Here is a 26,453-nt window from a genome sequence, read left to right as displayed (position 1 = left end):
ATTCCTGAAAAAAAAAATGGAGCCATATTTTTAAAAGAATAGTAGTACAGTTTGCATACTTTTAAGTATGTCTTCAGCAAGTATTTTTCTGTCATTTTTAAAACTAGAGAACTTACCTCTTAAAAGAACTTATTTCCAAGTGACTCCCTCCCATTTTTTTCTCCCAGATTAAGGAATGATGGTGAGCTCTGGTTGAGTAGATGAAAGCTTGAAGTATCTCTCAAGAGGTAAACAGAAATTGTTATATTAAGTTACACTGAATGCTCTTGAGTATTTAAGATTATTTAAGAATGATCTTAGATAAGCAATTAGTGAGAACCAGCCCTCTGATGTGTAAAATAAATGTTAATGCTTTTCTAACTACAGACTAAGATGTACCAGGCATTCCTGAATTACAATGAAAAGTGGGTCCCAATTAATCTTTGTTATTCTCTGAGAACAAAAACAAATGTTCCAGGGACAACAACTAAGCTGGCTTTATTTATCTTGTAAACCATTTAATCTTGTCAGCACTTTTTACTACAGGTGCTTCTGATGGGGCTTAATTAGCAAAGTGGTTAGTGCAAGGCCAATTACATCTGAGTACCTGGTTCTAATAGAATTTTCTGTAGTCAGTTGAATCAAGCTTTGCTAATGTTAGTATATCCTTGTTTAGTCAAGCTACTTTTGAGAAAATGCTGTAAGGCTGTGGTTTCTATTCAGTGTGTTGGCATTTAATAATGTATCTCCACAGTCACTCTTGATGGAATTGAAATATTGTGTTCCTATATGGTATCAAAAGTATACATACACTTTAAGCTCAACTTAGACATCGCTGTCTGAAATAGCATGCCTCCCTTTACCCAGCTTTTTCTTATTGTACTTATTATTTTCAGAAATTATTTTATGATATAATATAGTACTTTATAATAAAATACAGTATTTCTCTTTTCTGTCTGCCCCCGTCCCCCCATGAGAATGTTACCTCCATGAGGGTAGGTACTTTGTTTTACTGATTCTATCTACAGTACCCATAACTATGCCTGGCATATAGTAGGTGTTCAATAAATACACATTAAATGAACGAACTTAAGAAATTGGTTCGACAAAATAGATGGTCAACAGAAATTTTCAATAGTGGGGAGAGAGAGAGGGAGGGAGGAGGGAGGAAGAAAGAGAGAGAGAGAGAGAGAGAAAGAGAGAGAGAGAGAGAAATTTTCTCTTTATTTAGACAAAGAGAAAAAAGATAAAAAGCCTCTCATTTCCCTTCTTTCCCCACTCCCTGTAGCCATAAAGTATATCCTCACAGATTTAGATATGTTACCCTCATATAACCTCACTACTCAGTGACCAGATGTTAACACCTGACTTTGGGCACTGGCTCATCTGTGTGGCCCTCCTTTCTTATTCCTCAGAGAACCAATGGAGGCCTCTTGAGCTTGGGAACTTCACCAGGACAAGACTGTAAGTTGCATGACAGATACAACTTCACCCACCGTAGCTGCATTCTGTAGTCATATGTGTGACCTCCTCTTACTTCTGCCCCTCCCTCATAGCTTCTCACAGCCATTCCATCTGCACGCCCCACCTGTGCCATCAGAACAGAGGTAGACTTAGCTCTCATTAGCTTCGTTCCTTCTAAGGCCCCAGACAGAGCTGAAGAGGTCTAACTGCATTTGACTCAACTTGATTTTACTTAGAGAGACAAGGTTAGTAAATTAGAATATTCTAGCTGGGTCAAGTGGTAGAGTTATCTTTTGAATCATGAGCACCTTCACCACCTAAACTGTAAGCAAATATTAGTACGGGAACGACTTCTTTCTTTTCCAGAGGGAGATAAATTATCTCAGCAGAAGATCTTATTTTATATACAGGCTGAACTCTGCTTCATCTAATTTATTTCAGTCTCCAACATTAGAGCAATACAAACTAAACTCAAGAAATATTCACACACAAAGGTATTCATCAGCATTCGTTTGTGAAAATAATAGCATATTAAGGCGTGGCCACATCCCAGAAAAAGTTTCATATCTTGTAATGGCTGTATCACTGGAAATACACACTATAGGCCGTTGTAGGGAAGGAAAACTCTTCCTTCCTCCCCTACTAGGTCTTTGGCTGGCCTAATAATTAAAACAACATAAGACATTAATGAGAGAAAAAAATAATTTTTTATGTATGGGAGCTCATAGACATATGAAACTCAAAGACGTGACCAAAGCAGGTAGCTTTTATACCTTTTAGACAAAGAAATAATGTATTTGTGAAGAAGTGACAAGACAAAGGAGTTGGGTTTAGGGTGGTAAATTAGAAAAGAAGTAATAAGGTTTGTTTATGCAGGCTCTTCAGCCCAGAATGCATTATCGCTGGTAATAAGGATGTATCTACTTCCTTAGGTAAGGTACAGAGAGAGTACCTTTCACAGGGGAGATTTATTTCAGGGGGAGAAAGGAGAGTCAGAGTGTCTATCTTGCACTGGCTGTTTCTTAAGTAATTAATTCAAAATAATCAATATGACAAAAAGGCATTTTGAGGGGCAGCCTTCTCTGAACCCATCACTCACCAAATCTTGTTTCTCAGACACATCTACTATAGCAGTGTTCTCAACTGGGCTCGATTTTGCAATTAGGAAAATTTCTGCAGACATTATTGGTTGTTACAATTTGGGAGGTTGCTACTGGCATTTGGTGGGTTGTTGCTAAACATCTTCTAATGCACTGAAGGGGACCAGAATGTCACCCCAAAATATGTTACTTTGGTATAAGAATTATTTTAAGCTAAAGACAATTGAGAACCAGTAGAGGCAAGAAAAGCTTTTTATCTTCCCTTAACAGCCTAAAAATAAAGTATAAATTTCCTCTTTTATAAAGGAAATTTCCATTTGTAAAGATTTCTCTGTACCAGGAAGAGAGAGCTATTCCTAGAGACAGCTCTTGTCATCCGGAGACACTGTTATCTGCATAACAAGACAACCCTCATTAACCACACATTTCCTCCCCTTACTCTCTTATAACTTGTCTCTCTCAGTCCAGAAGCCCAAACCTCTTTTTCCTTTGCTTAAGATAGTATATAAACCTCAATCATCTGGCCATTTCTTAGTCTTATTTCTTTTTGAAACTCCTGTGTGGATATATGTAATTTAACTTTTTTTTTTTTCCTGTTACTGTCTTTTATCAGTTTGATTTGCAAGCCACAGCCTTTGAACCTAGGAGGGTGTAGGGTAAAAGATTTTTTCCACCAACAGCACAGGACAGTCTCTCACAATAAATAATTATTGGCCCAAAATGTAAATAGAGCTGAGGCTGAGAAACCCTGCTCTAAACCTACAGAAATCTAAAGCATGAAAAGTCATCATGGCGTTTGGGAACTTAGTAGCTTAAGTGTAGCCAAACTAATTCTCCTTTATGGCTGTGAGTCTCGGACATAATACTAAGAACTTCAATGTTTCAAACTGTGGTTAATAAAATGACTCTGCAGGATTAAACAGATGGGTTTTATTCCTATGTCAGTCCACCAGTTGCAGAAATGAGTGCTACACCACTGCCTTGCTGGTAGTGTTACCATTGGGGGGCGATTTGAACTTCGGTGTCACCTCAATGGCAGGGGTGGGGATAATGGCGCAGAAGTGTAATTAGCATTTTTCCTCTGTTCTTCCTCAATGACGCAGTGAAGAATCACAGGTCAATGAGTTTTAGAAAAGATTTATTAAAAGCATATTTTAAAAATACAAACCATAGTCCAAGGAGGAACATGGTTTTAGCGAAGAGAGCTCTAACCCCCCAGAAGTGGGAATGTCACGATGGGTGGTTCCAAAGGCATTCCTAGGTGATTGACACGAGAGGTCATTTTGATTTACACTTGGCTGCTGTATATCACTTTGCCTAGTGTTAGAATTCTGTATGCTATAATTAGATTCATGAACTTCCAGGTATAAACATAGTATTATAATGACAGTATAATGAGGCTTAGACTGTGGGCAGATTAGGGTAATACCTTCTACACAGGTGTCAGTGGCTGGATTAAACCAGTTAAGATTATGGCCCTCCTGTCCTTTGCCTCCGGAGATGCAGGAGGGATTCTTTAACTGCCGATAGGGTGGTCTTTGGGTGGTCTCTAGTCTGGGCCTCTATTCCTTTGTTCTCCTGTTGCTCATGCCTGACTAGCCACTTAACAGTAGGACATGTGTCTTGGTTAAACTACAAGAAATCATCAAATGTGCACCAAGTCACAATGCCAGTGACACCTGTGTTAAGTTAGAAAATAGGGGGCAGGAAACGAAGGGATTTTTTTTGAATACAGAGGTACTGGTGCTCTGTAGGCTAGGATTAACACCATTAGGCTTGATTGACAGCAAATATAGCTGCAAACCCAGAGACCTTCCTTCTGAATGCAGAGTGGGAAAGGAGGACCTACCTGGCTCCAGTCTCAGCTTTACTCCTACTGTGTGATTACAGGCGTCTCAAACTTTCTCTGTAAAATCAGGAGCTGGTCTATGCTCTGTAGGGTTCCCTCTAGCTCCATCGTTCTCATTCAGTGGTTTCCTCATCACCAGTTTTGGCACATAAGGATTACCACAACTCTGTAACAAGATGCCAGTGAGGTATACTGATTGATTTACAAGAGTATCTGGTAAAGAAATAAAGAACAAAAGGAACACACGCAGGTTTGCGTAAATGGAAACCCTTTAATTTGATAATCAATCATTCAACAAATATCTGCTCTGAATAAGGTATACAAAATTCTATCTTTTCTTTTAAAGAATTTGTTTTAAACAAAACCGAGTTCTTTGAGAGTTTATTTCCTAGGATATACAGCAGTTAACATTCAATTCCACCAACGGAAGTCCCTCACTGCATTCCACACAGGACAGATGGGTCTCCACTAGCTAATATCCTTCCAGGTGGTGCTGACACAGCACATATTTAAATATTCCTCTCTGTGGGAAATAGAGATGTAACTTCTATACTTATTTCAAGTTGCTACTGTGACTTTCTTCACAGCCTTGGTTTTTCAAAGTTTTAAAGTTAACTCTTCTCCTAGAGAATATATGTAAGCAAGTAAACTCAAAACTTCAAAGCAGTGCTCTCATTCTGTAGCTCTGGTTTTAGTCTCTGTAATCACTGCCCACTGGGCCAACTGCCAGCCTCCGGTAAGCACCATGCTGTGGAGAGGAATGCTTCGGCCTCCACAGTTACATCTTCAAAAAGGCCACCTGGAAAAGGAAGAAGAACCCACAATGCTTTACTTACATAACATGATGAAATGGCTGAATGCACATCAAATCAGAATCAGGTAAGTCTGGTTAATAAGAACGCACACGGATCCAAAAAGAAAAATGACTCTTAGTCCAGCCAGACATTGCCATTTTACAGTAGGAGCCAATCAGTCCTTTTAAAAGAAAACATAGAGCGTAATGAAAATGATTCACATGCACTTTGAAAAAAAATAAATAAATAAAAGTTTTAATTGGCACTAAAGTTGTATTGCTGTGAAGTAATCTAGTTCTCTTTCCCAATGGCTCAAACAGCCATTTGGGCCTTCTACAAGCAGAATTCTGTGTCCTGAAGATTCCTGGGCAATTCCAGCTCCTCCCCACTATTGGTAATTATAGCAGCCTCTTCTCAGGTCATGCCAATGTTTTTTATCACACTCAATTATGTTTATTGTGCTTGTCAGCAGCAATTAATTTTAAAACTCAGTGTTTTAAAAAATTTTAATTCATACAACCCTTGGTTCAAACCAAGATGATTTAATAAGGCCCAGAATAAATTCATCTAATTTCCTAATAGTTTTAAATAACAGAGAATCAAACATAATAAAAGTCAGTCATAAATGTTTAGAAAGTTTTAGTTCAGAGGTGGTAATAAATTGAGGACTGCGCCAATATCCGGAAGACAGCGGGATGCAGATTAGAGATAAAAATGGGAAAGTGTGGGAGGGTTGAGAAGGTCATTCTAGGCCTTTTGAGGGGGAAAGAGTGAGCAACAGAAGTAAACACATTCTACTCTTGGACAGTTGGTTCGTAAGTTCCCAAATGCAGCCAAAGGAGGCATGTATTTAACAAACTCTGTTGAGGGGGAATAAAGAGTCACGCAGGGCAGAAAGCATCTGCTTTATGTTGAGTAATTCAAAAGGATGTTACTCTACATACAGTGCTGGTTAAAAAAGGCACCTGCTGAGTTTCCATATCAACTTCCTGCTGAGTTTCTACATCAAGTTCAGCAATGAGAACACCAAAGTTGAAGGAACAGGCAAAGAAGGGTTAAGATCCCGAAACAAAATGTAAACATGGATGATTGGTACAAACCTCAAGGGCTTATTGTGAAGATTAAATGAGATAATGGTTATGCAAATAGATGTATCTCCCCTTGGCCTCTCACATAACAGATATCAGAAACCCATAAACATTTCAGATGAGATGGGACTGTTGAAGAGAGACCAGCAGGGCCATTAGAAAATGATCAAAGAATTACAGGGGAAGGGATTTTAGGGGTTGTTGAGTCTGACATCTGGCTCACTGTTGAGAGTGTTCCCTGTCAAGTGATAGCTTCTGTTTACAGGGACCTTACAAAGACTACAATGTCACTGCTAACATTCAGAAACAGAAAGATAATAGATGAAAACCCCAGTTATCTCTTTTTTAATTCTGAAAATTGCTAGGTTATAAAGTATTCCAACCAGGAACTACTCAGAATCACAACGACACCGATGAATGTCACTGTAAAAATGGTTAAGAGCTTTAGCTCTGGAATCATATAGATCAATGGTTCTCAACTTGGGGTGATTCTGCCTGCCAGGTGACATTTGGCAAGGTCTGGAGATATTTTTGGTTGTCACAACTTGGGAGGTGCTATTGGCACCTACATGGTAGAGGCTAGGGACGCTGCTAAACATTCAATAATGCACAGGACAGCTCCCCTTCTACCCTGAAAGAATGATCACCCCCAACATCAATAGTGCCAATGTTAAAAAACACTGAAATTTAGACTTGGATTTTAGAATGAGATCTCTTACTTACTAGTTGTGTGACCTTCAACAACAAGCTTGTTAGCCTCTCTCAGCCTTTCCTCAGATGCAAAATGGGAAATTTAAATGGACCTACCTAAAACTTGTAAAACACTTTATAGTATATTAAGCCTATTTTGACGCCTTTCATCCTCAGCAGAGTCCATGATTCAGATAAAACAGGCATTTCAAATTTTGCTTTACAAATGAAGAAACAGAAGCTCAGAAAAATTAAGTGACTTGCTCAGGATACAAAAACTATGAAGTGTCAATGATGGGCTTAGAAAGAAACTGATTCCTAACTCATGCTTTTCCCACTATAACTTTATAGATGAATGAAATAAAATTGCAGAGGTTTAGGGACTTTTAATCTTCACTATCACTTCAAATATCAAAGATTTCGTTTCTTTTGCATGCCTATGAGTATAGACTCCAGATGGAGAACAAATAAGAGACTGAGCTGATTAAGTAATGCAATGGAGCCCCGCAAAAAAGAAAACTTTAAAATTTGACCTAATATGTCTTTTTTCGTCTCTAGTTTTTATAGTTCCACCTGCCAAGTTCATTATGTATTTTTTGCAGGACTTAATAACAAGAATCTGCAATCATCCTTGGGAATAGATAATGTACATGCATTTTAGATTCTTTTTATTTAAAACACTGAGTTAACATTTCAAATGCTGATTTTTTGTTCCCTAGCTTTTACCCATGACAGGAAAAACTGCTTTCCCTAACTGCCATTTATTTTGAGAGAGGATAATTTTATTTTGTTCCACTACACTTAGAAATATCTCTGTATTTCATCTGTTTAGTTTTATTCCCAAAAGTAAAGTTTTAAAGCTTTTCAGCTACAGTTTCAGGCTTCATTGTTACATTACTGGAATATATAGATAGAAAAGAATAAATAATTATTAAAAACTAGGGAAGACAGGACTCTTTCATGTTGGCTTTTAGGTTTGACCCTCTGTTTTCTGTGCACCTGAATCTGGACACTTGGGAGTGGAAAGCGGGAGAAAAAGTGAAGACATCTAAAAATAATGTCTCTGTTTTGAGTCACCATCTAAACACAATCTTCTTAAACCACAACAAACAGGGCCAGGTCGATGTAATACTGGACCGAATGCTAAGTTTATAATGTTTCAATATATCTGCATAATGGTAAACACTTTTTAATGTTGTTTTATGTTAGTTAACACATTTATATTATTAAATTCTAGTCCTCAACCCAGATTTGGAATTTCAGTCAATAAAAAGATATGCTGTCAAGGCAGGCTGCACAAGATAAAATTAGCATATTAAAAAAGAGCTATGTAACTGCTTTAGGGCATGCTAAACAAGACAGATAAAACTGTAAAATACTGGAAAAATGTGAGTTTCATAATAATTTCAAACTTTAGAAAAAAATTCTTTAGAATAAGTTGTATAGCCATACACAAATGTTCCTTTTGAAGGGTATTGTAGACTTAAAAAAATATATAAAACTATGCCTTAAATATGCACATGTACGGCTCATGTTCAAAGTTAGGTTCTGAAATAGGATGCTGTTATGGCATGGAAAATAGTTTATGATATAAACTCCAGTTTCTAGGATCAAACTTCATATACAAAATAAAATAGATAATATAGATATAAAAATATCATGAATATAAAAATAAATATAAAATTAAAAAATGAAAGTAAAATAAATATAAAAAGGAAATGACTTTTTCAAGCATTTATTAAACATATTTGACATCCTAAACAACACTGAGATTAAGCAATTTTTACCAATTTATTAATTCGGCATTGATCAGGCCCATGTTGATGATACCCGGACTCAACGTCTGATTTGGATAAATAGTATAAGATATTCGTCTCTCTAAGCCGACTAGCTGGCTTCAGTCACTCAGTTCATTCAATTGTTAAGTACCTTCTATAATGCTAGTGACTGTCCAGTCACTGAGAACACTTTCATGGTGCTAACTAACACACAAGTGGGGACACAGTCAAGTAATGAGATGATTCTAATAATATGCCATAAGTTTAAGATGATGCCTTACACCTGCTGAGAGAAAAAAAGACTATTCTTGAGTTACAAAAGAAAATGAGATTTCTGAGGCAGTACCCTGCAAAAGGTAATTATTACTATAATGAATATTGTGTTGGCAAGGAGCAGCAATAAAAACCTGATGGCACAGAGTGGTATATCAACTCTCCCCTTGGCTCCCCCCACACACTAAAAGATTCTGGCTTGCTAAATGAATTAATAGCAAACAGGAAGGATGGAACAAAAGATGTGAGAACATACAGTGAGGAATAAGGTTCTATCCCTCTAAAATGACAACAATTATGTGTATATTTAACTGTGGACAGAAACACTAGACTAAGGGACTAGTAGTGTAGCCTTCCAACTCCAGAGTATCTGCACAAATTCTCTAAGAGCCTTTAGAAAGTAGGGGGAAAAAATGGCTGACTGTAAATTAATTTAAACCTTTACCTTGTATTTTCTTTAAGCCATGTATGTACTATGATAATTTAAATATAAATAAAAAGCTTATTGATTTTCATTTACGTGGGAACCAGTTAAGCTAAGCACAGCTATGTTTGCTAGTGGACATCTAGGTTAAAAGTCAGCAGTATGTGAAGTATCAGAAGAGAGATGTGTGTGTGGGAGAAAAAGGAGAGGACTGATGCTTCTTCATCTCTAGATGGGGCTGAAAACTTGGACAAATGCAACAGCTACTGGGTCTTGATCCTATTCTTCAACAAAGCAAGTAAGTTCTAAACATAAGCTTCATATCACTTCTTTTAGAATAAATGGATTATGGAAAGTAATTCTGGCATTGGATGGTGCTGTTGTAACACTAGTGAACAAGCAGTTCTGATGCAATCACTGAAAGTCCCAGTTATAGAAAGCAAATCCAGTATCTTTGCTAATGATCACAAGCCCATGGGGCAAATGTTTATATGACAATAGTCTTTAGGTGTTACTTAAAAATATACTGCTTCTAGAACAAAACATATTTGTTAAAGAAAATAATTTTATGATATCAATATGAGTGGGTGTTAAAATGTATACTATAAACAATGCTACAACAATAAATACTCTACGATTCATAAATCAAAATGTTCTTATAATTTCTAATTTCTATGGAATGTCTGCAAGAGAGAACTCGGCAGAAGGGAACTCTGGGTGAAAGTGGTGTTTTGAAAATCACAAGTTTATTCAGAAATGGTTACTAGAGTTCAGAAATGAAGAATTAATTTTCTACAGTATCAATAGAAATATTTAGTAGCAAGACCATTTTAATAATACTATTTCAAGGAAGCTATGTTCACTCTTATCTATCTTTCTTAAGGCTGAGAAGCATGGATGTTGAAGAAGACAATACATTTAGAATATCAGTGCAATTAGACATTCCGGGAGGGGGCATGAACCCACAGGGGGAACAAATAGCTTTCCATAGCAGAGGAGTGGTTCCTGTCATCTAAACAGATTTATTTTAGTGATATTTTTAAAATTCCTATTTTAGTTGTAAATATTAATATCTTTTCTAACAGAGACATAACCAAGGAAGAAACTTGCTTCATCCAGATAAAAGACTTTCTGTCTCACTGTCAAGGATGGAGAAGGGACAAGCTTGTGAGGTTATGGCTGTGGATCCTACTTAGTTAACAGTGAGAAAGTGCCATGAAAACATTACATAAGTAGCAATGAGATGCTGTAAGTAGCAATAAGTCCTGGGGCCAGGACTATTCAGTGCATGAGTGCAGAACTCTGTCAAGCAAGAAGATTAGAAAAGGTGATCAACCACACTTTTTAGGGAAAGGGCTAAGGAGGGTTATAGATACCTCTGTAAAAGGTCCTGGACAATTTTATCTCATACCTGAACAGATTTACTTCTGTTGCTTAGTATTCAGCAAGTTCTTTACTGCAATTATTAAAACTTAGAGAAATCAAGATTTGTATCATTTTCTATATTTTTTTAATAACTGATTAATATATTAATTATAGACAAAATCAGAAAACACAGAAAAGCACAAAAATTAAAAATAAAAATTTTGTAACTCCATTACTCAGTGATAACAATTATTAACATTTTGAATATATCTTTGCAGACTTTTGTTTTCTATATATAACTGAAAATTTCTATAGATGCTGTTTTGTAATACACAGCTTCTTATTGACCTAAAAATATACTGTGGTAATCTTCCCATGAAAATATTCTTCTATGATATTTCTAATGGCTGCATTATAGCCCATTATATATCTGTATCAATTAAGAAAAAAAAAAGGACAAATGTATAACTTATTCAACCAAGCGAATTTTTTTTTTTTTTCAGGCTATTTCACTGGCATCACCTGGTAATTTGTTAGGTGAATTCATGTGCCCTGCTGTAGACCTGCTCAATCAGAAACTCTAGGGTTGGAGCCCAGCAACTGGTGCCTTAATAGATCCTCTAGGTGATTCTTCTGCATGCTAGAATGTGAGAGCCATTGGTTTAGTCCAACCATTTTATATAGCCGAGCAAACTTAGAGAAGTTAACTTATTTACATTGACACAGATAATGAGAACAGACACTCAAATATAGGCCTTCTAACTCCTAATCCAGTGATTTCATTTCTAAACCAGTACAAAGTGAAGACACTGGTCCAGAAAGAAGCATATTAAGTCCAGCCCCATTTCTTGATATTGATAAAGGACATTGGACCTAAAATCTACAAAAGGAGAGCTAGGTACTTTTTGTTAGTTATGTAGAGACTGAAGGGGCCAAATATCTCAAACTGACCTGCTATGCAGAGTTAGTCTATAAGAGGTTAAGTGAATGACTTTTTGTGTGTGGAGTGGAGACAACTTCTTATATGACCTGATGTGGTTTTCTTTTCTAAATCTAGTTATCTCGTATGTATCTCTTTAGCAAAATTACTTGATTAATTGTAGTAAACTGTCACAAATTTGACTTAAAAATAAGGCTACCATGATGGCATCAAAAGCTGGCAAAGAAACAAAATCTCCTACAGATTGCTTGGGAGAATATAAAATGGTATAGACATTCTAGAAAACAATTTGGCAGCTTCTTTTAAAACTAGACATGTAATTACTACATGATTCAGCAATTGCAGTCTTGTACATGTATCCCAGATAAATGAAAACTTTGTTTACAGAAATACCTATACACAAATGTTCACGGCAGCATTATTTTAATAGTCAAAAAGTGAAATCAGCCTATCCATACCATGGAGTACTACTCAGCAACACTAAGCAGAGAACTGTTGATAGATGCAACAACTTGGAAGAAACTTCAGGGAATTAGACTGAGTTAAAAAAGCCAAGCTCAAAAGGTTACATACTGTATAATTCCATTTATATAACATTTTTGAAAGGACACTATTTCACAAATAGTGGTTACCAGGGGTTAGGGATTGTGAGGAGGACAGAGATGGTGTGATTATAAAAGGGCAACTGGAGAGATCTTTATGATGGAACTGTTCAGTGTCTTTACTGTGATGGAAGAATCACATACAGAGGTGATGCAATTGTATAGAACTTCATACACTCACACACACACATACACATGAATGAGTCCAAGTAAAACCAGGATATCTGAACAAGATGGGAGGGGACTGTACCATGTCAATACTCTGACTGTGATATTGCAATACAGTTCTGCAATCTGGGGGGAACTAGGCAAAGTGTACAAGGGATCTTTCATATTATTTCTCGCAACTATAAGTGAATCTACAACTATTTCAATAAAAATTCCAACTAAAAAAATCATGCTGTAATATTTGGCAAATGATCTCGTCTAGCTTATTTCAATCTAGTTACCTCTAGATGTAGTTTTGAGATACTTTATTTATTTTAAAATATTTTTTATTTTTTTAATTATGGTGGCATTGGTTAATGAAGTCCAGTGTTTCCAGTGTACAATTCAACAGTAAGTTATATATATTTTACATTGTATGTTCACCACCCACAGTTAGATTTCTGTCACCACATATTTGACCCCCTTTACCCCGTCTACCTCCCCTCTCCTCCTCCACCCCCCACCCTCTGGTAACCACTAGTCTATTGTCCATGTCCATGAGTCTCTGTTTGTTTGTCCTGTTCATTTGTTGCTTTTAGTTTTATATTCCACCTATGAGTGATATCATATGGTTTTCAGCTTTTTATGTCTGGCTTATTTTGCTTAGCATGATTATCTCAAATTCAATCCATGTTGTCGCAAATGTCAGTATTTCATCTCTTCTTATAGATGAGTAATATTCTATTATATATATGTACCACATCTTCTTTATCCAAACATCTATCATAGGACACTTCGGTTGCTTCCATGTCCTGGCCATTGTGAATAATGCTGCTATGGACATCGGTGTCTAAATATCTTTTCGGATATGTTTTCAAGTCTTAGGGGTAAATACCCAGTGGAGGGATTGCTGGATCATATGGTAGATCAATTCTTAGTTTTTTGAGGAACCTCCATACTGTCTTCCATAGTGGCTGTACCAATCTGCAGTCCCACCAGCAACGTATGAGGGTTCCTTTTTCTCCACATCATCTCCAACATTTGTTATTACTTGCCCTGTTGATAACAGCTATTCTAATAGGTGTGAGATGGTATCTCATTGTGGTTTTGACTTGCATTTCCCTGATAGTGATGTTGGGCATCCTTTCATATGTTTGTCGGCCATTTGTATGTCTTCTTGAGAGAAGTGTCTGTTCAGGTCCTCTGCCTATTTTTTAATTGGATTATTTGTTATTTGTTTTTATTGAGTTGTATAAGTTCTTTGTGTATTTTGGATATTAGGCCCTTATTGCAGGCATTGCTTGCAAATATATTTTCCCATTCGGATGGTTGTCTCTTTACCTTGTTGACAGTTTCCCTTGCTGTGCAGAAGTTTTTTAGTTTTATGCAGTCCTATTCATTTATTTTTGCTTCTACTTCCCTTGTCTTTGAGGTCGAATTCATAAAATCTTTAAGTCCAAGGTCCAGGAGTTTAGATCCTATGTTTTCTTCTATGCATTTTGTCTCAGATCTTATATTCAGGTCCTTAACCCATTTTGAGTTAATTTTGTGTGGTGATAGACAACACTTCAGTTTCATTCTTTTGCAGGTGGTTTTCCAGCTTTCCTAGCACCATTTATTGAAGAGGCTTTCCTTTCTCCACTGTATTTTTGGCTCCTTTGTAAAAAATTATTTGCCTGTAAAAACATGGGTTTACTTCTGGACTCTTGATTCTGTTCCACTGGTCTGTGGGTCTGTTTTACTGGCAATACCATGCCGTTTTGATTGCTGTTGCTTTGTATTATAACCTGAAGTCAAGCAGAATGATGCCTCTGGCCTCGTTCTTTTTTCTCAGAATGGCTTTGGCGATTTGGGGTCTTTTTTGCTTCCATACAAATCTGATGATTTTTCGTTCTATTTCTTTAAAAAGTGCCCATGAGATTTTGATGAAGATTGCATTAAATCTGTATAATGCTTTAGGTAATAAGGTCGTTTTTTCTATGTTGATTCTTCCAATCCAAGAACGTGGAATATCTTTCTATTTCTTTGTAGCTTCTTCAATTTTTTTTAAGAGTCTTATAGTTTTCATTATATAGGTCTTTCATATGTTTTGTTAGATTTATTCCTAGCTATTTTATTCTTTTTGTTGTAATTGCAAAAGGAATTGTTTTTTCCACTTCTTTTTCTGACACTTCATTATTCGAGTATAGGAATGCTATGGATTTTTGAACATTGAATTTGAATCCAGAATTTTTTCTGTATTTGTTTATTGTTTCTAGTAGTGTTCTTGTAGAGTCTTTAGGGTTTTCTAGATAGAGAATCATGTCAAAATAGAGACAATTTGATTTCTCCATATCCTATTTGGATGCCTTTTATATCTTTCTCTAGCCTGATTGCACTTGCTAGGACCTCCAATGTTATAGTGAATAACAGTGGTGATAGTGGTCAGCCTCGTCTTGTTCCTGATCTTAGAGGGAAGGTTTTTAGTTTTTCACCATTAAGTATAATATTGGCTGAGGTTTTACTGCATACGGCCTGTATTATTTTAAGGTACTTTCCTTCGATATCAATTTTGTTAAGTGTTTTGATCATAAATGGATGCATCTATTGATATAATCATGATTCTTATTTTTTAATTTGTTTATGTGGTGTATCACATTAATCGATTTGCATATGTTGATCCATCTCCGTGCCCCTGGGATGAAGCCCACTTGATTATGGTATATAATCTTTTTAATATGTTGCTGTATTTGGTTCGCTAGTATCTTATTTAGGATTTCTGCATCTATGTTCATGTGAGATATTGGTCTGTAGTTTTTTTGTGTTATCTTTACCAGGTTTTGGTATGAAGATAATATTAGCTTCATAAAATGAGTTAGGAAGTATTTCCTCCTCTTCGATTTTCTGGAAGAGTTTGAGGAGAAGAGGTATTAAATTTTTTTTGATTGTTTGGTAGAATTCACTGGTGAAGCTATCTGGTCCTGGACTTTTACTTTTTGGTAGGTTTGTGATGATTGTTTCAATTTCCATACTGCTGATCAGTCTATTTAGATTTTCCAGTTCTTGATTCAGTCTAGAAAGGTTGTTTGTATATTTCTAAGTACTTGTCTGTTTCTTCTAGGTTATTAAATTTGGTGCTATATACTTTTTCATAGTATTCTTGTATGATTCTTTGTATTTCTGCAGTGTCTGTTGTAATTTCTCCTCTTTCATCTCTGATTTTGTTTACTTCTGTCCTTTCTGTTTTTTCTTTAGTGAGTCTAGCCGGGGGTTTGTCAATTTTATTAACCTTCTCAAAGAACCAGCTCTTTGTTGCATTTATTTTTTCTATTTTTTTAAATTTCAATTTCATTTAACTTTGCTCTAATTTTGATTATTTCTTTCCTTCTGCTGATTTTAGGCTTCATTTGTTCTTTTTCTAGTTTTTTAAGATGAAGTGTTAGGTTGTTTATTTGGGCTTGTTCTTGTTTTTTGAGATAGACCTGCAATGATATGAACTTTCCTCTTATTACTGCTTTTGTCATGTCCCCAAAGTTTTAATATGTTGTACTATCATTATCATTCGTTTCTATGTATCTTTTGATCTCTCTTTTTTATTTCTTCTCTGACCCAGTTATTCTTTAGTAGCATGTTGTTTAATCTCCATGTATTTGTGATTCTTCCTGCTTTCTTTATACAGTTGATCTCCAGCTTCAAAGCATTATGATCAGAGAATATGATTGGTATGATTTCAGTCCTCTTATATTTGTTGAGGCTATCTCTGTGTCCCAGTATGTGGTTGATCCTTGAGAATGTTCCATGTGCACTAGAGAAGAGTAAGAATGTATAAGCAGCTGTTTGGGGATGGAAGGCTCTGTAAGTGTCAATTATGTCCAGTTGGACTAAAGTGTCATTTAAAGATCTTATTTCCTTATTGATTTTCTGTTTGGATGATCTGTCCATATTCAACAGTGGGGTATTTAAGTCCCCTACTATGATAGTGTTTTGGTCTGTTTCTCCCTTTAGTTCTGTTAGTAATTGCTCTATGTATTTTGGGGCTCCCTGATTGGGAGAATAGTATTTATTAGTGCTGTGTCTTCTTAGTGTACTATTCCCTTTATCATTATGAAGCGTCCCTCAGTATCTTTACCTTTTTTATTTTGAAGTCTATTTCATCCGATATTAGTATTGCTACTCATGTGTTTCTCTGAATGCCATTTGTCTGAAACATCATTTTCCATCCTTTCACTTTGAGTCTGTATTTGTCTTTGGAGCTGAGCTGTGTCTCCTGGAGGCAACACATGGTTAGGTTTTGTTTTTTGATCCAGTTTGCAACTCCATGCCTTTTTATTGGTGAGTTCAGTCTATTCACATTTAGGGTGGTTATTGAAATATGAGGTTTTCCTATAGCCATTTTATCTTTTGCTTTCTGGTACGTCAGTTTTTCCATTGTTTCCTTGTCCTTGTGTTTCTGTTTTTGTTTTTTTTGGTTTTTTTATTTTAATTTTAATTTTTATTTTAGGTGGGTTTTGTGGATTTTTCCCTCTGGTATTTCTTGTTTTATATTATGTACTTCAGTTCTGAATCTTTAGTGTGTGGTTACCATTATGAATAAGAATAGTTATATACAAACGGTGGTCTATTTTCTTCTGCACATGCCCCTTTGTGAAACTGGATCTTTGAATCCTCCCTTTTTCTTTTATTGTTGTCTTAATTTGTCCCTATGTATGCTGAGCATTCATTACTATCTTGCAATAGCAAATCTCTTCTTATTGTTTAAGCTTATAATACCCTGTTCTTAATATGGGTTGCACTACTCCGCTTCTATCTGCCTGCTAGTCACCTTACTCGTAGTTATGTATTTTTTTTGTTATTTTGTTTTATGTGAGCTGACCCCTTTCAGTATTTCCTGTAATGCGGGCTTCATAGGTGAAAATTCCCTCAATTTTTGTATGTCTGGAAAGGTCTTTATTTCTCCTTCACATCTAAAGGAGAACTTTGCTGGATATATTATTCTTGGCCGGTAGTTCTTTTCATTTAATAGTTTGAATATTTGATTCCACTCCTTTCTGGCTATTAAAGTTTGTTCTCAGAAGTCTGATGATAATCTAATGGGTTTCCTTTATAGATTACTGTCTTCTTTTCCCTGGCTGCCCTGAGAATTCTTTCTTCATCATAAATTTTTGATAATTTTAATGTGTCTTGGAAGAGGCCTTTTTGGGTTGAGATAATTGGGTGTTCTGTTGACTTCTTTAATTCCAAGCTTCAGTTCATTCCTTAGATTTGTGAAATTCTCATAAACTATTTGTCTGAAAATGCTTTCTGATCCCTGCTTCTTTTCCTCTCCTTTTTGAATACCCATTATCCTTATGTTTCCTTTCCTGTTGGTATCAGCTAGTTCTTGTATTTCTTTTTCATTATTTTTCATTCTTTGGTCTCTTTCTTCTTCCTTTTGATTTATTTCTAGATTTCTATCTTCAATATCATTGATCCTTTCCTCCATTTGGTAAACTCTATTTCCCAAGCTTGCTATTTCATTCTTCATCTCTTTTTGTCTGCTCTTCATCTCTAGAAGTTCTATTTGGTTCTTTCTTAGGGTTTCAATTTCCTTGCTAAAAAACTCATTCTGCTGATCTAGTTATTTTTTTCAAGTCCTGGAATTGTTGATATGAATTATTTTGGATCTCACTGAGTTTTTCAGAGGTACAAATCTGAATTCTCTGTCATTTAGGTTGCATGTTTCTATGTCTTTAAGCTTATTTTCTGGAGATTTTTCTCTTTCTTTCTCAGCTGCCTTGTCATCTTGGTTGTTCATGGTGTTTAATGGACTATTTCTCCATCTGGAAGTGTATTCTGGCGCCCCCCCTGCCGCCCACAATAGATTTATTATATAAAGGTCTCTCTTTAGCCTGTTGCTAGGTGTTTTTCTTCTGGTTTCCAGTAGGTGGCGTCTAGGCCTCTTGGATCCCTGCTTTATATAAAGCCTTAATAATGCCTTTTTTTTCTTAGAAATATTCAATCACGATTGCTACCCTGTCTCAGTCTGTCAGTATTAGCGACAGTTTCAGTAGCATTCCCCTGGGGCTCCACGGTATTTGTCTTGGAGGATATGGAGGTGGGGTGCCCTCTGCGTTGGAGGATGGGGGTTGTGGATCAGCCTGGCATTTTGCAACTGCGGCTGGTAAGAATCAGCTGCTGCTTCTCTGCCATCCCCATTTTGCTTTCTGCCTTGATTCCTGGGCTCTGCTGCTGCGTGGAGCTCACAGATCTCTCAGGTACAGCTGTGCAGGGAACCCGTTACAATTTCTCACTTCTGGCACCTCCTACAGGGAGCTCCAGCTGCAAGAGGCAGCTTCTTTGTTCCTCCCAGTCTACTGCCCAACTCCCACAGTTCTGACCTCTGGCAGCTCTTATGCACAGATCATTCGCTCATACATGCTTGTGTGTAGGTTGGGTGTTATTTGTTGAGTTTTAGGTGTTCAGTTTATTGTTATTTCAAGGGGAGAGATCTGGGGACATCTCTCACTCCACCATGCTTCTGACATCACTCTGAGATGCCTTAAAGTTTTGCTTATATTGAAATTCCGGTCAGTATATCACTGAGACTCCATTTTCCTCAGTGGAATGACCTAAGTAAGCTGGGAAGTCGATTTTGCAATGAGTCCTGAAGCAGATGGCTATAGTGACACAGAACACCATTATACTCAACACAGGTTGGGCTGACAGCCTGGCATTAACTTAAGTTACACACAATAGCATCTTAAATCTTAGGTTGTATATGAAGTACTTATTCTAAATAGTCCACTAAGCATACTTTTTTGCCTTTTTATTGCCCTGGAGTAAATAAGGAAAGACTCTGGAATTTTTTAACACCAAAAATGCCACAGCAAATTTTCTAGACACATCATAGGTACTCAGTATTTTTTTCACACTGAATACATTAGACTAAAACTCTAATTTTAGTCTTAAAATTAATTTTACTTTTACAATATTTGAGGAAACAGGAAAAAAAGAAAAACAATGTTATAATATCCTAACATAATTATTACTTGGGTCTACTGTCACAGTTTTACAATGTATTTTTTTCATATTAATTATATCTACATATTTTTATATCATAAACATTTTTATGTGCTGCTCAATAAATCTTTATTCTTATTTTAAAAGCTGTAAACTAGTTCATCATAACTTAATCCATTACAAATATAAGTTGTTCCCAGGCTTGTTAAGATCACAATAACCCAGAAATAGACTTATTAGATTTAAAGATATGGATGTCATTATAATTTGATGCATTTTTTTCCAATAAGCTGTACCAGCTGGCAATGGCACCAGCATTAGGTCTTTCTTTTAAAAATCGTCCTAATTACATAAAAGAAAAATGACATCTCAATGCTTTTCGAATTTAACTGCTATGAGTTTAAACATTCTATAAAATGTTTGTTTAGTAATCGTTTTTCTTATGAATTGATTAATTGTGAATTCACCTCCTTTTTCTTCACCTACCAACAGGAGGTTTAATTTTTTTTTGATAGTTTGTATAAGCTCTTTAGTAAATGTTAATATGTTTTTTATGAAGTGAAGAAATTAAGTGTCAGGCATGGTTTCATTTCACTAAATCCTTACAAAATCCACTTGAATTAAAAATTATATTTAATAGTCCCCAAATTATAAATAAGGAACTGAGGTTCAGAGAAGTCAAGGAAATTTTGCTCCTTGCTATAAGATAGTAAAACAAGGCTGAGTTTGCAACAGTTTGTTTCTGGGCCTAGTGTTCACTCCATCATAAAACTTCCTTCTATCTAATTATGGTGAGAGATAATTACTATAGTAACTGTAGTTGAAGAGAGAATCCATACTATTCCAATTTGCAGCCAGATTTAGTAGCAGTTGGAATGATGTAGGCATTCTGTTTTTTAAGAAGAAAGATTACTTCTTTTGGATTAGATGGAAGAAGGAGAGAGGATAGAATGGCAAATTAAAGCCCTTCCTCTAAAGAGAAAATAATTTCTTGATTAGGAGAGAAAGCTCTGGCAAATGAAGAGAACCAACAGGATAGATGAGAAATAGGCCTGAAATCTCAGAAAGGAATTTCTGTCCATAAGTTTAGAAAGTAAGATGAATTATACTGGAATAGTTCAGTCGGTTCAGTAAAAAAGATTATGACTTGGAATAATCAAAAAACAGTTAAGAATTGGCAAGAAAGGTATCAAACTGTAACTAAACACTTATTTTCCTTAGCCATTATTATTTAGGAGTTACTTTGAAAATACAATATTTAAAAACATGCAAATCTTCAAAGGAAAACTAGCTTATATATCCATTTTTAAATAAACACCATTTATTTCTTAAGCTTGTTATTTGGAGTTGTGGGAAATAAACAGGGATCATAAAACTGCATTAATCTATTTATTTTAAAGGAGGGATACCGACTGACTTATGAGGATTTAAAAAGACAAAATAAAATGAAAATGAACGCTTGTATTGACAGAGGGGAACACAATGAAGAGAGCAATGTTATGTGATGTTTAAACAGGATCCTTGGCTTTTTCACTTTAAGCGACGAGGGGCTCTTTTATACAGAATTGCTCATTGAGTTTCTCTAAGTCAAGAACAGCTTAGAGTTTGAGACTAGAAAACAGCATGCTGTGATCAAGGGCTCTCACTGTTCAAAGTGGTAAGTTTATACCCACCCTCTAAGCTCCATGAGAAGCCAGAACAAATCAGGTTGATATCAGGAAGTTGCAGAAAGGTGAACTCTAATTGATATGGAAAGACTGGTAAATTGGAGATAGAGTATATGGAAGAGAAAGAAGTAAAAACAGATTAGTACGTGAAGGCCTCTGTTACACAGCTACAGGCCCTGGGAGGGCAAAGATCCAGGCTCTGGACTAAAGGAAAGCTGAGACTGAATCCCCTTCCTGATGCTTACAGCCTGAATGACCACTCACGGCCTCAGCTTTCTCCCCGCAGTGGTTGTGGGGATTCCTGATAAAGGACATAAATGGCTCAGCAGGCCGCAGGACAGCCGAGACCCTCAACAAATAGAAAAGCCTATTATTAATACTATAACTAAATGTTTTATGTATTTTAAATATTGCTACAGATGCATCTTTTTCCTTTGTCAGCTGTTCATGAATGAATTCTTGTTTAATTATTTTTAAAGAAAGAAGCACAAATGGCTTATATGCATAAAATATCGAGGCTTAAATAAGGTTTCCTTTTGCTTACACTACCCTAAGTAACAATAACATCTACCAGGATCAGGTACTAAAATTGCAGTACACTGAATCTAAGAGAAAACTGCAAACCTATACTATTTGCAAATATAAGAATATGGACAGACAGCTTAGTGTAAAATATCACCTGCTACTCGAAACATAACTCTAAGCCCAGAGGCTAATGACAGGATTGTGTAGGGGGTCTCTGAAGGTCTGTGAGGGGTAGCACTCTTAGAGGTTCAAACCAGCACATCCTTGCTTACTGACATAATCCACTGCTTTGAAATTCAGCTCTGAATCTGGAATGACTCTCGTACAAGAAACTGGCCTAATTTACAGTGATTAGGCTCTGCCTAAGTATATACAACTTGTATCATAACATTAGCTAGAAAGAGGAGTCTGACTGATTATTCATCTGGATACTCTGTAAAACAGTGCAAATGCATTGATGGATGTAAGTACGACTACAGCCCCTCGGTCATTAGTGTACCACCATGTGGACAGGACTGTTCTAGCTACTGGAACATCGACTACTTAGAAATGACCAAAGCTCAACTATCTTTTGTTGGGAAATACCAGCTTCCTTTAAAATCTGTTAATTGCCATAAAACGCCTATAGTTTTATGGCAATTAACAGATTTTAAACGCCTATAGTTTTATGGCAATTAACAGATTTTAAAGGAAGCTGGCCTATAGTTCACCATGGCCTATAGTTAGTTCACTATGAGGCCAGGATATTGCCACCTTTCCACAGACAAGCAAGTTCTATGAGCTGGCATCGCTGATGGGCTGAAGAACCTGCACACTCCAATGCAAGTCAGAGCTGGCACATCACATCGCTGAAAGAGGCAGCTTGGCTTAGGAGAAAGAACATGTGTCTTTACTAGAGACAACACGGTCAGATTGCCTGGCCTTTGTTCTTTCTTCAGTGTCTTCATCTGTGACATGGGTTTCCCTCTTCCTCCGGTTGGCCAAGGACTGTATCAGATACAGCAGTGTCTAGGACTGGCCACAGATAGGCACTCCTCCACACCCCGCATTCATGTCTGGGAACGCTAACTCGGTCAAAAGCCTCCCTCCACCTGCCTAAATGGGGTTGGAAATTCATGACTGGTGTGGTGCACAATTGACATTAAATATCCAGGGGTCCTCCACAGCAAAATGTGAAATAATTTCTTCAGGATTAGAGAATTTCTGAGAGGAGACGCAGAAACATATTTTGATCTGATGAGAGTAAAGACTATAACTTTTCCAAGTTGTAATGCCATGAGAAAAAGTACACGATGTTTTGGGGAGTGCAGAACATTTTGAAACTCATATTGTTTTAGATGTTTTTAACACACCTAAATCGCTAAAAGGCTGTGAACACAACAAGTATTCCATCGAGTCTGCTGTGCTCTCAGAACTATTCCAGTCGGAATATTTAAATATAAGGCCTACTATTCTCTTTATTAGAGAAAATGTTAACATTTGAAATTTTTCATAAGTTAAAAACAAGCAAAAGACAGTCAAGTGCACTGCAGATTGTTGATGTCATGGGTTAACTGGCAGAAGTCTGAACAGGAAGAGATGGCTGCTGGGGATCACTGGACTTGAGTGAGGAGCCCGATCTTGCTCGGTTTCCGTATAGGTTTGTCAGAATGAAACAGTCAGCATCCCACTGAGGTAAGCTGCCCTGACATTTTTCTCTCCACGTCTGTCTATTAGCGTCACACTAATAATGGTTATAAACCTAGGGTTACTGAGAAAAGAAATGAGATCTCATGTGCTTATTTCATACTGGCTCTTGGTTGTCCACATTTCTTGTACTGAGGAACCCCATCTGGGCCCACTCTCCTTCATTCATTTCTCATTCACTTTAGAAAGATGAAGAGCTCAAGGAAATTTGGGGAAATTTAAAAAATATATATTTTTCCTTTTCAAAGAAATTTTTACCCCTAAATCAATGGAAAATAGAAAACATTTCTCAAGAGTGTCTACAGGCCTTATCTGTGGATTATGTTAGTAAGCAAGAATGTGCAGGTTTGAACCTCTAGGAGTACTACCCCTCACGGACCTTCAGAGACCCCCTACATAATCCTGTCATTAGCCTCTGGGCTTGGAGTTATGTTTCAAGTAGCAGGTGATATTTTACACTAAGCCATCTATCCACATTCTTATATTTGCAAACACTATTTTCAGTTTCTGTTATCCAAACTTTGATGGAAAAAAGAAATCTTTGTAAACAGAAAACTTAATTTTTTTTTAACTAGGTAAAGACATTTCTGTATGAGTAAAAGAAAAATGCTTCCAGGAAAAGACTCACTGTGAAATTCCCTTGGGCATGGAATTATAAAGGTGACTCACTGCCTTTTGTGGGACAGGTCTCTTCGTTAATTTGTTTGTCAAAGCTGTGGGAGGAAGAGGTAGGGCCCATCCCTGTGTAGAGCCTGTGGGCACTGAAAGGATATGCCACATAAAAGTAGTTTTCTGTACTTGTCTGGCTAATTAGGAGTATTTCTGACCTCAGTAAAGGAAAATATGCTATAACCTCACAGTATGTTTGGAAATAGAGAAGGAAACAAACAACAGAAGGGCATGTTTCATAGCAGTTTTGACAGTTTAGACATTTATTCAGATGGCAAAAGGTTTCTTAGTCCCTGAGGAAGAGCAGCAGGTTCCTGTAAAACTTGACCCTGTAATTGGGATGTAGGGGAGTATAGATATAATGAGAACTCTTATGAATCAACCATACAAGGACTTAGACACGTTACAGAAGAAGGTGAGTGACCAAAAATCACCTGAAAAGGTGCTCAGTATCCTTCGTCATCACAGAAATGTAAACAAAAATCGTAATGAGATACCTACCAGAGTAGCTCAAATAAAAAAGGCTGATAACACCAAATGGTGATGTTGCTGCTGGTGATGTGGAACAATAGCCACGCTCATACAGAATTGTGTGTGGGGGCCTGTAAAATGGCATAACCACTTGGCAGAGTGTTTGGCAGTATATTAAAAGTTAAACATATATATATACCCTACAACCCAGCAATTCCATTCCTAGATATTTACTGAGAGAAATAAAAACATGTCCACAAAAAGACTTTACCAGAATATTTATAGCAGCCTTACGCCAAATAGCCCTAAACCAGAAACAACCCAAGTATCCATTAACAGTTGAATGTATTAGCAAATTGTGGTATATTCATACAATGGAACACTATTCTTCAATAAAAAAGAATAAATCATTGATAAATGCAATAACATGGATAAACTGCAAACACATCATGTTAAGTGAGAGACCAGATAAAAATAGAGTACACATTGTATGATTTAATTTATACAAAGTCCAAATATAGACAAAATGGATCTGTGGTGACAAAAATTAGTGCTTTCAGGGATTAATGAAAAGGACTAAAGGGAACTTTGGTGGAATGGATATGAGCTATATCTTCCTTTTTTGTGGTGGTTACATGGGTGTATGTATATCAATGGTTCTCAACCAGGGGTGATTTTGCTTCCTAGGGGACAACTGGCAATGGCTGGAGACAGTGTTGACTGTCATGACTAGGCAGATGCTGCTGGCATCCGATGCTTAGAGACCAGGGATAAACAGAACAGCTACCTACAGCAAAGGGTTATCTAGTCCAAAATGTCACTAGTGCTAAGGCTGAGAAATCTAGTGTACATACAATTGTCAAAACTCATCAAAATGAACTATTAATTTTGCACATTTTACTGAATTTAATTATTACCAAAAGGAAGAAAAAGAAAAACAATTCTATGACCCCTCTCTTCTTCTCAAAGTATAATTGAAACAGATTTTTAAAAATTATATTTCAGTTGTATGAGTTCAATTGCTTAATAAGTGCATTTCATTATACAAATCATGCTCAATTAATGTTTATTGGAATAAAAAATATTAGGAGAACTTCTGGTTTGGGGTTCCACAGGTAAAGAGCTTGGAAGTTGTCACTCCATCCTAACAAGTAAGCTGAAGACTGAAAAATCAATTCTTCTTGGATCCATAAGAGAGAGGAAGACACGGGGCAAACCAAGACCAGAGAGACAATACAGGGAGTCACGGCTGGGCTTACTGGAGCAGCGACTTAGGAGCAGAAACCCCTGCAGGAACTGGTGCTGGGGCGGAAACCCTAAACTGTAATTGAGGGATTGCTGGAGCCTCAGTGTGGACAAGTCTGAGTTACAAACTGCAGGGGGACCCAGTCAAAATGGACTCCACAACTTAACTTTAGGGGCTCTACCCGGGTCTCACAGCAGATATGGGAGAAAAATCCCCTTCTGCTTCTGGCAGAGGGAGGGGGAAAGGAACCATTTTGAAATATGCCAGAGCACTTTGTTCTTCCAAACAAGACTTGCCCTCCGGGGAAACTAGTTAACCAAAGCCTGTTGTCAGTATTATCAGAGCCTGACTCAGGGAAAGGTAACTAGCCAACTCCAACAACGCTAGCCACCTTGTTCCACCTAAGTGGGGAGGAAAAATAGAACAAAAACTTTTTTTTAAAACAAAAACTTGACTTATAGAATATCAAAAAATAATTGGGGAAAAGATGGGTGGTGTAAGGGAAGTCATCTCAACAACTGTCAAGCAAACTCTTCCTTTCTTCCCTTCATCTACTTATATAACTCACACCTGGACTACTCGAAAAATTCCTGAAGGAATTAAATTTTGACCTCAGAGCAAGGTTTAAACAGTTCAGTGCACAGGCCGTTTTAGGTGACAAAGCAGTGTGGGAGTGGAGCAGGGCCTGGTGCTGGCTGAAGGTGACTCAGCCTAGGTT

The 26,453-nt window shown here is 36.7% G+C and overlaps 1 protein-coding gene across 3 annotated transcripts in view; it reads right to left on the bottom strand.

Moving 5' to 3' along the window:
• Nucleotides 1–4,643: 4,643 nt before the first annotated feature.
• Nucleotides 4,644–26,453, bottom strand: part of UBE3D (ubiquitin protein ligase E3D) — a 129,919-nt gene continuing 108,109 nt past the window's right edge. For all 3 annotated transcript variants that reach the window (XM_039852990.1, XM_039852992.1, XM_039852991.1), the window contains one exon: nucleotides 4,644–5,191. Coding sequence is in view for 1 of the 3 variants with exons in the window: in XM_039852991.1 (XP_039708925.1) it covers nucleotides 5,171–5,191 (21 nt within the window). In the remaining 2 variants the exon portion in view is untranslated. The remainder of the gene's footprint in view (nucleotides 5,192–26,453) is intronic.

Source organism: Pteropus medius, unplaced genomic scaffold (assembly GCF_902729225.1).
Source record: "Pteropus medius unplaced genomic scaffold, Ma_sr-lr_union100, whole genome shotgun sequence".
In the NCBI taxonomy this organism is placed as follows: Eukaryota; Metazoa; Chordata; class Mammalia; order Chiroptera; family Pteropodidae; genus Pteropus; species Pteropus medius.
The sequence above is the reverse complement of the archived record's forward strand: the minus strand, read 5'-3'. Positions and strand labels throughout refer to the sequence as shown.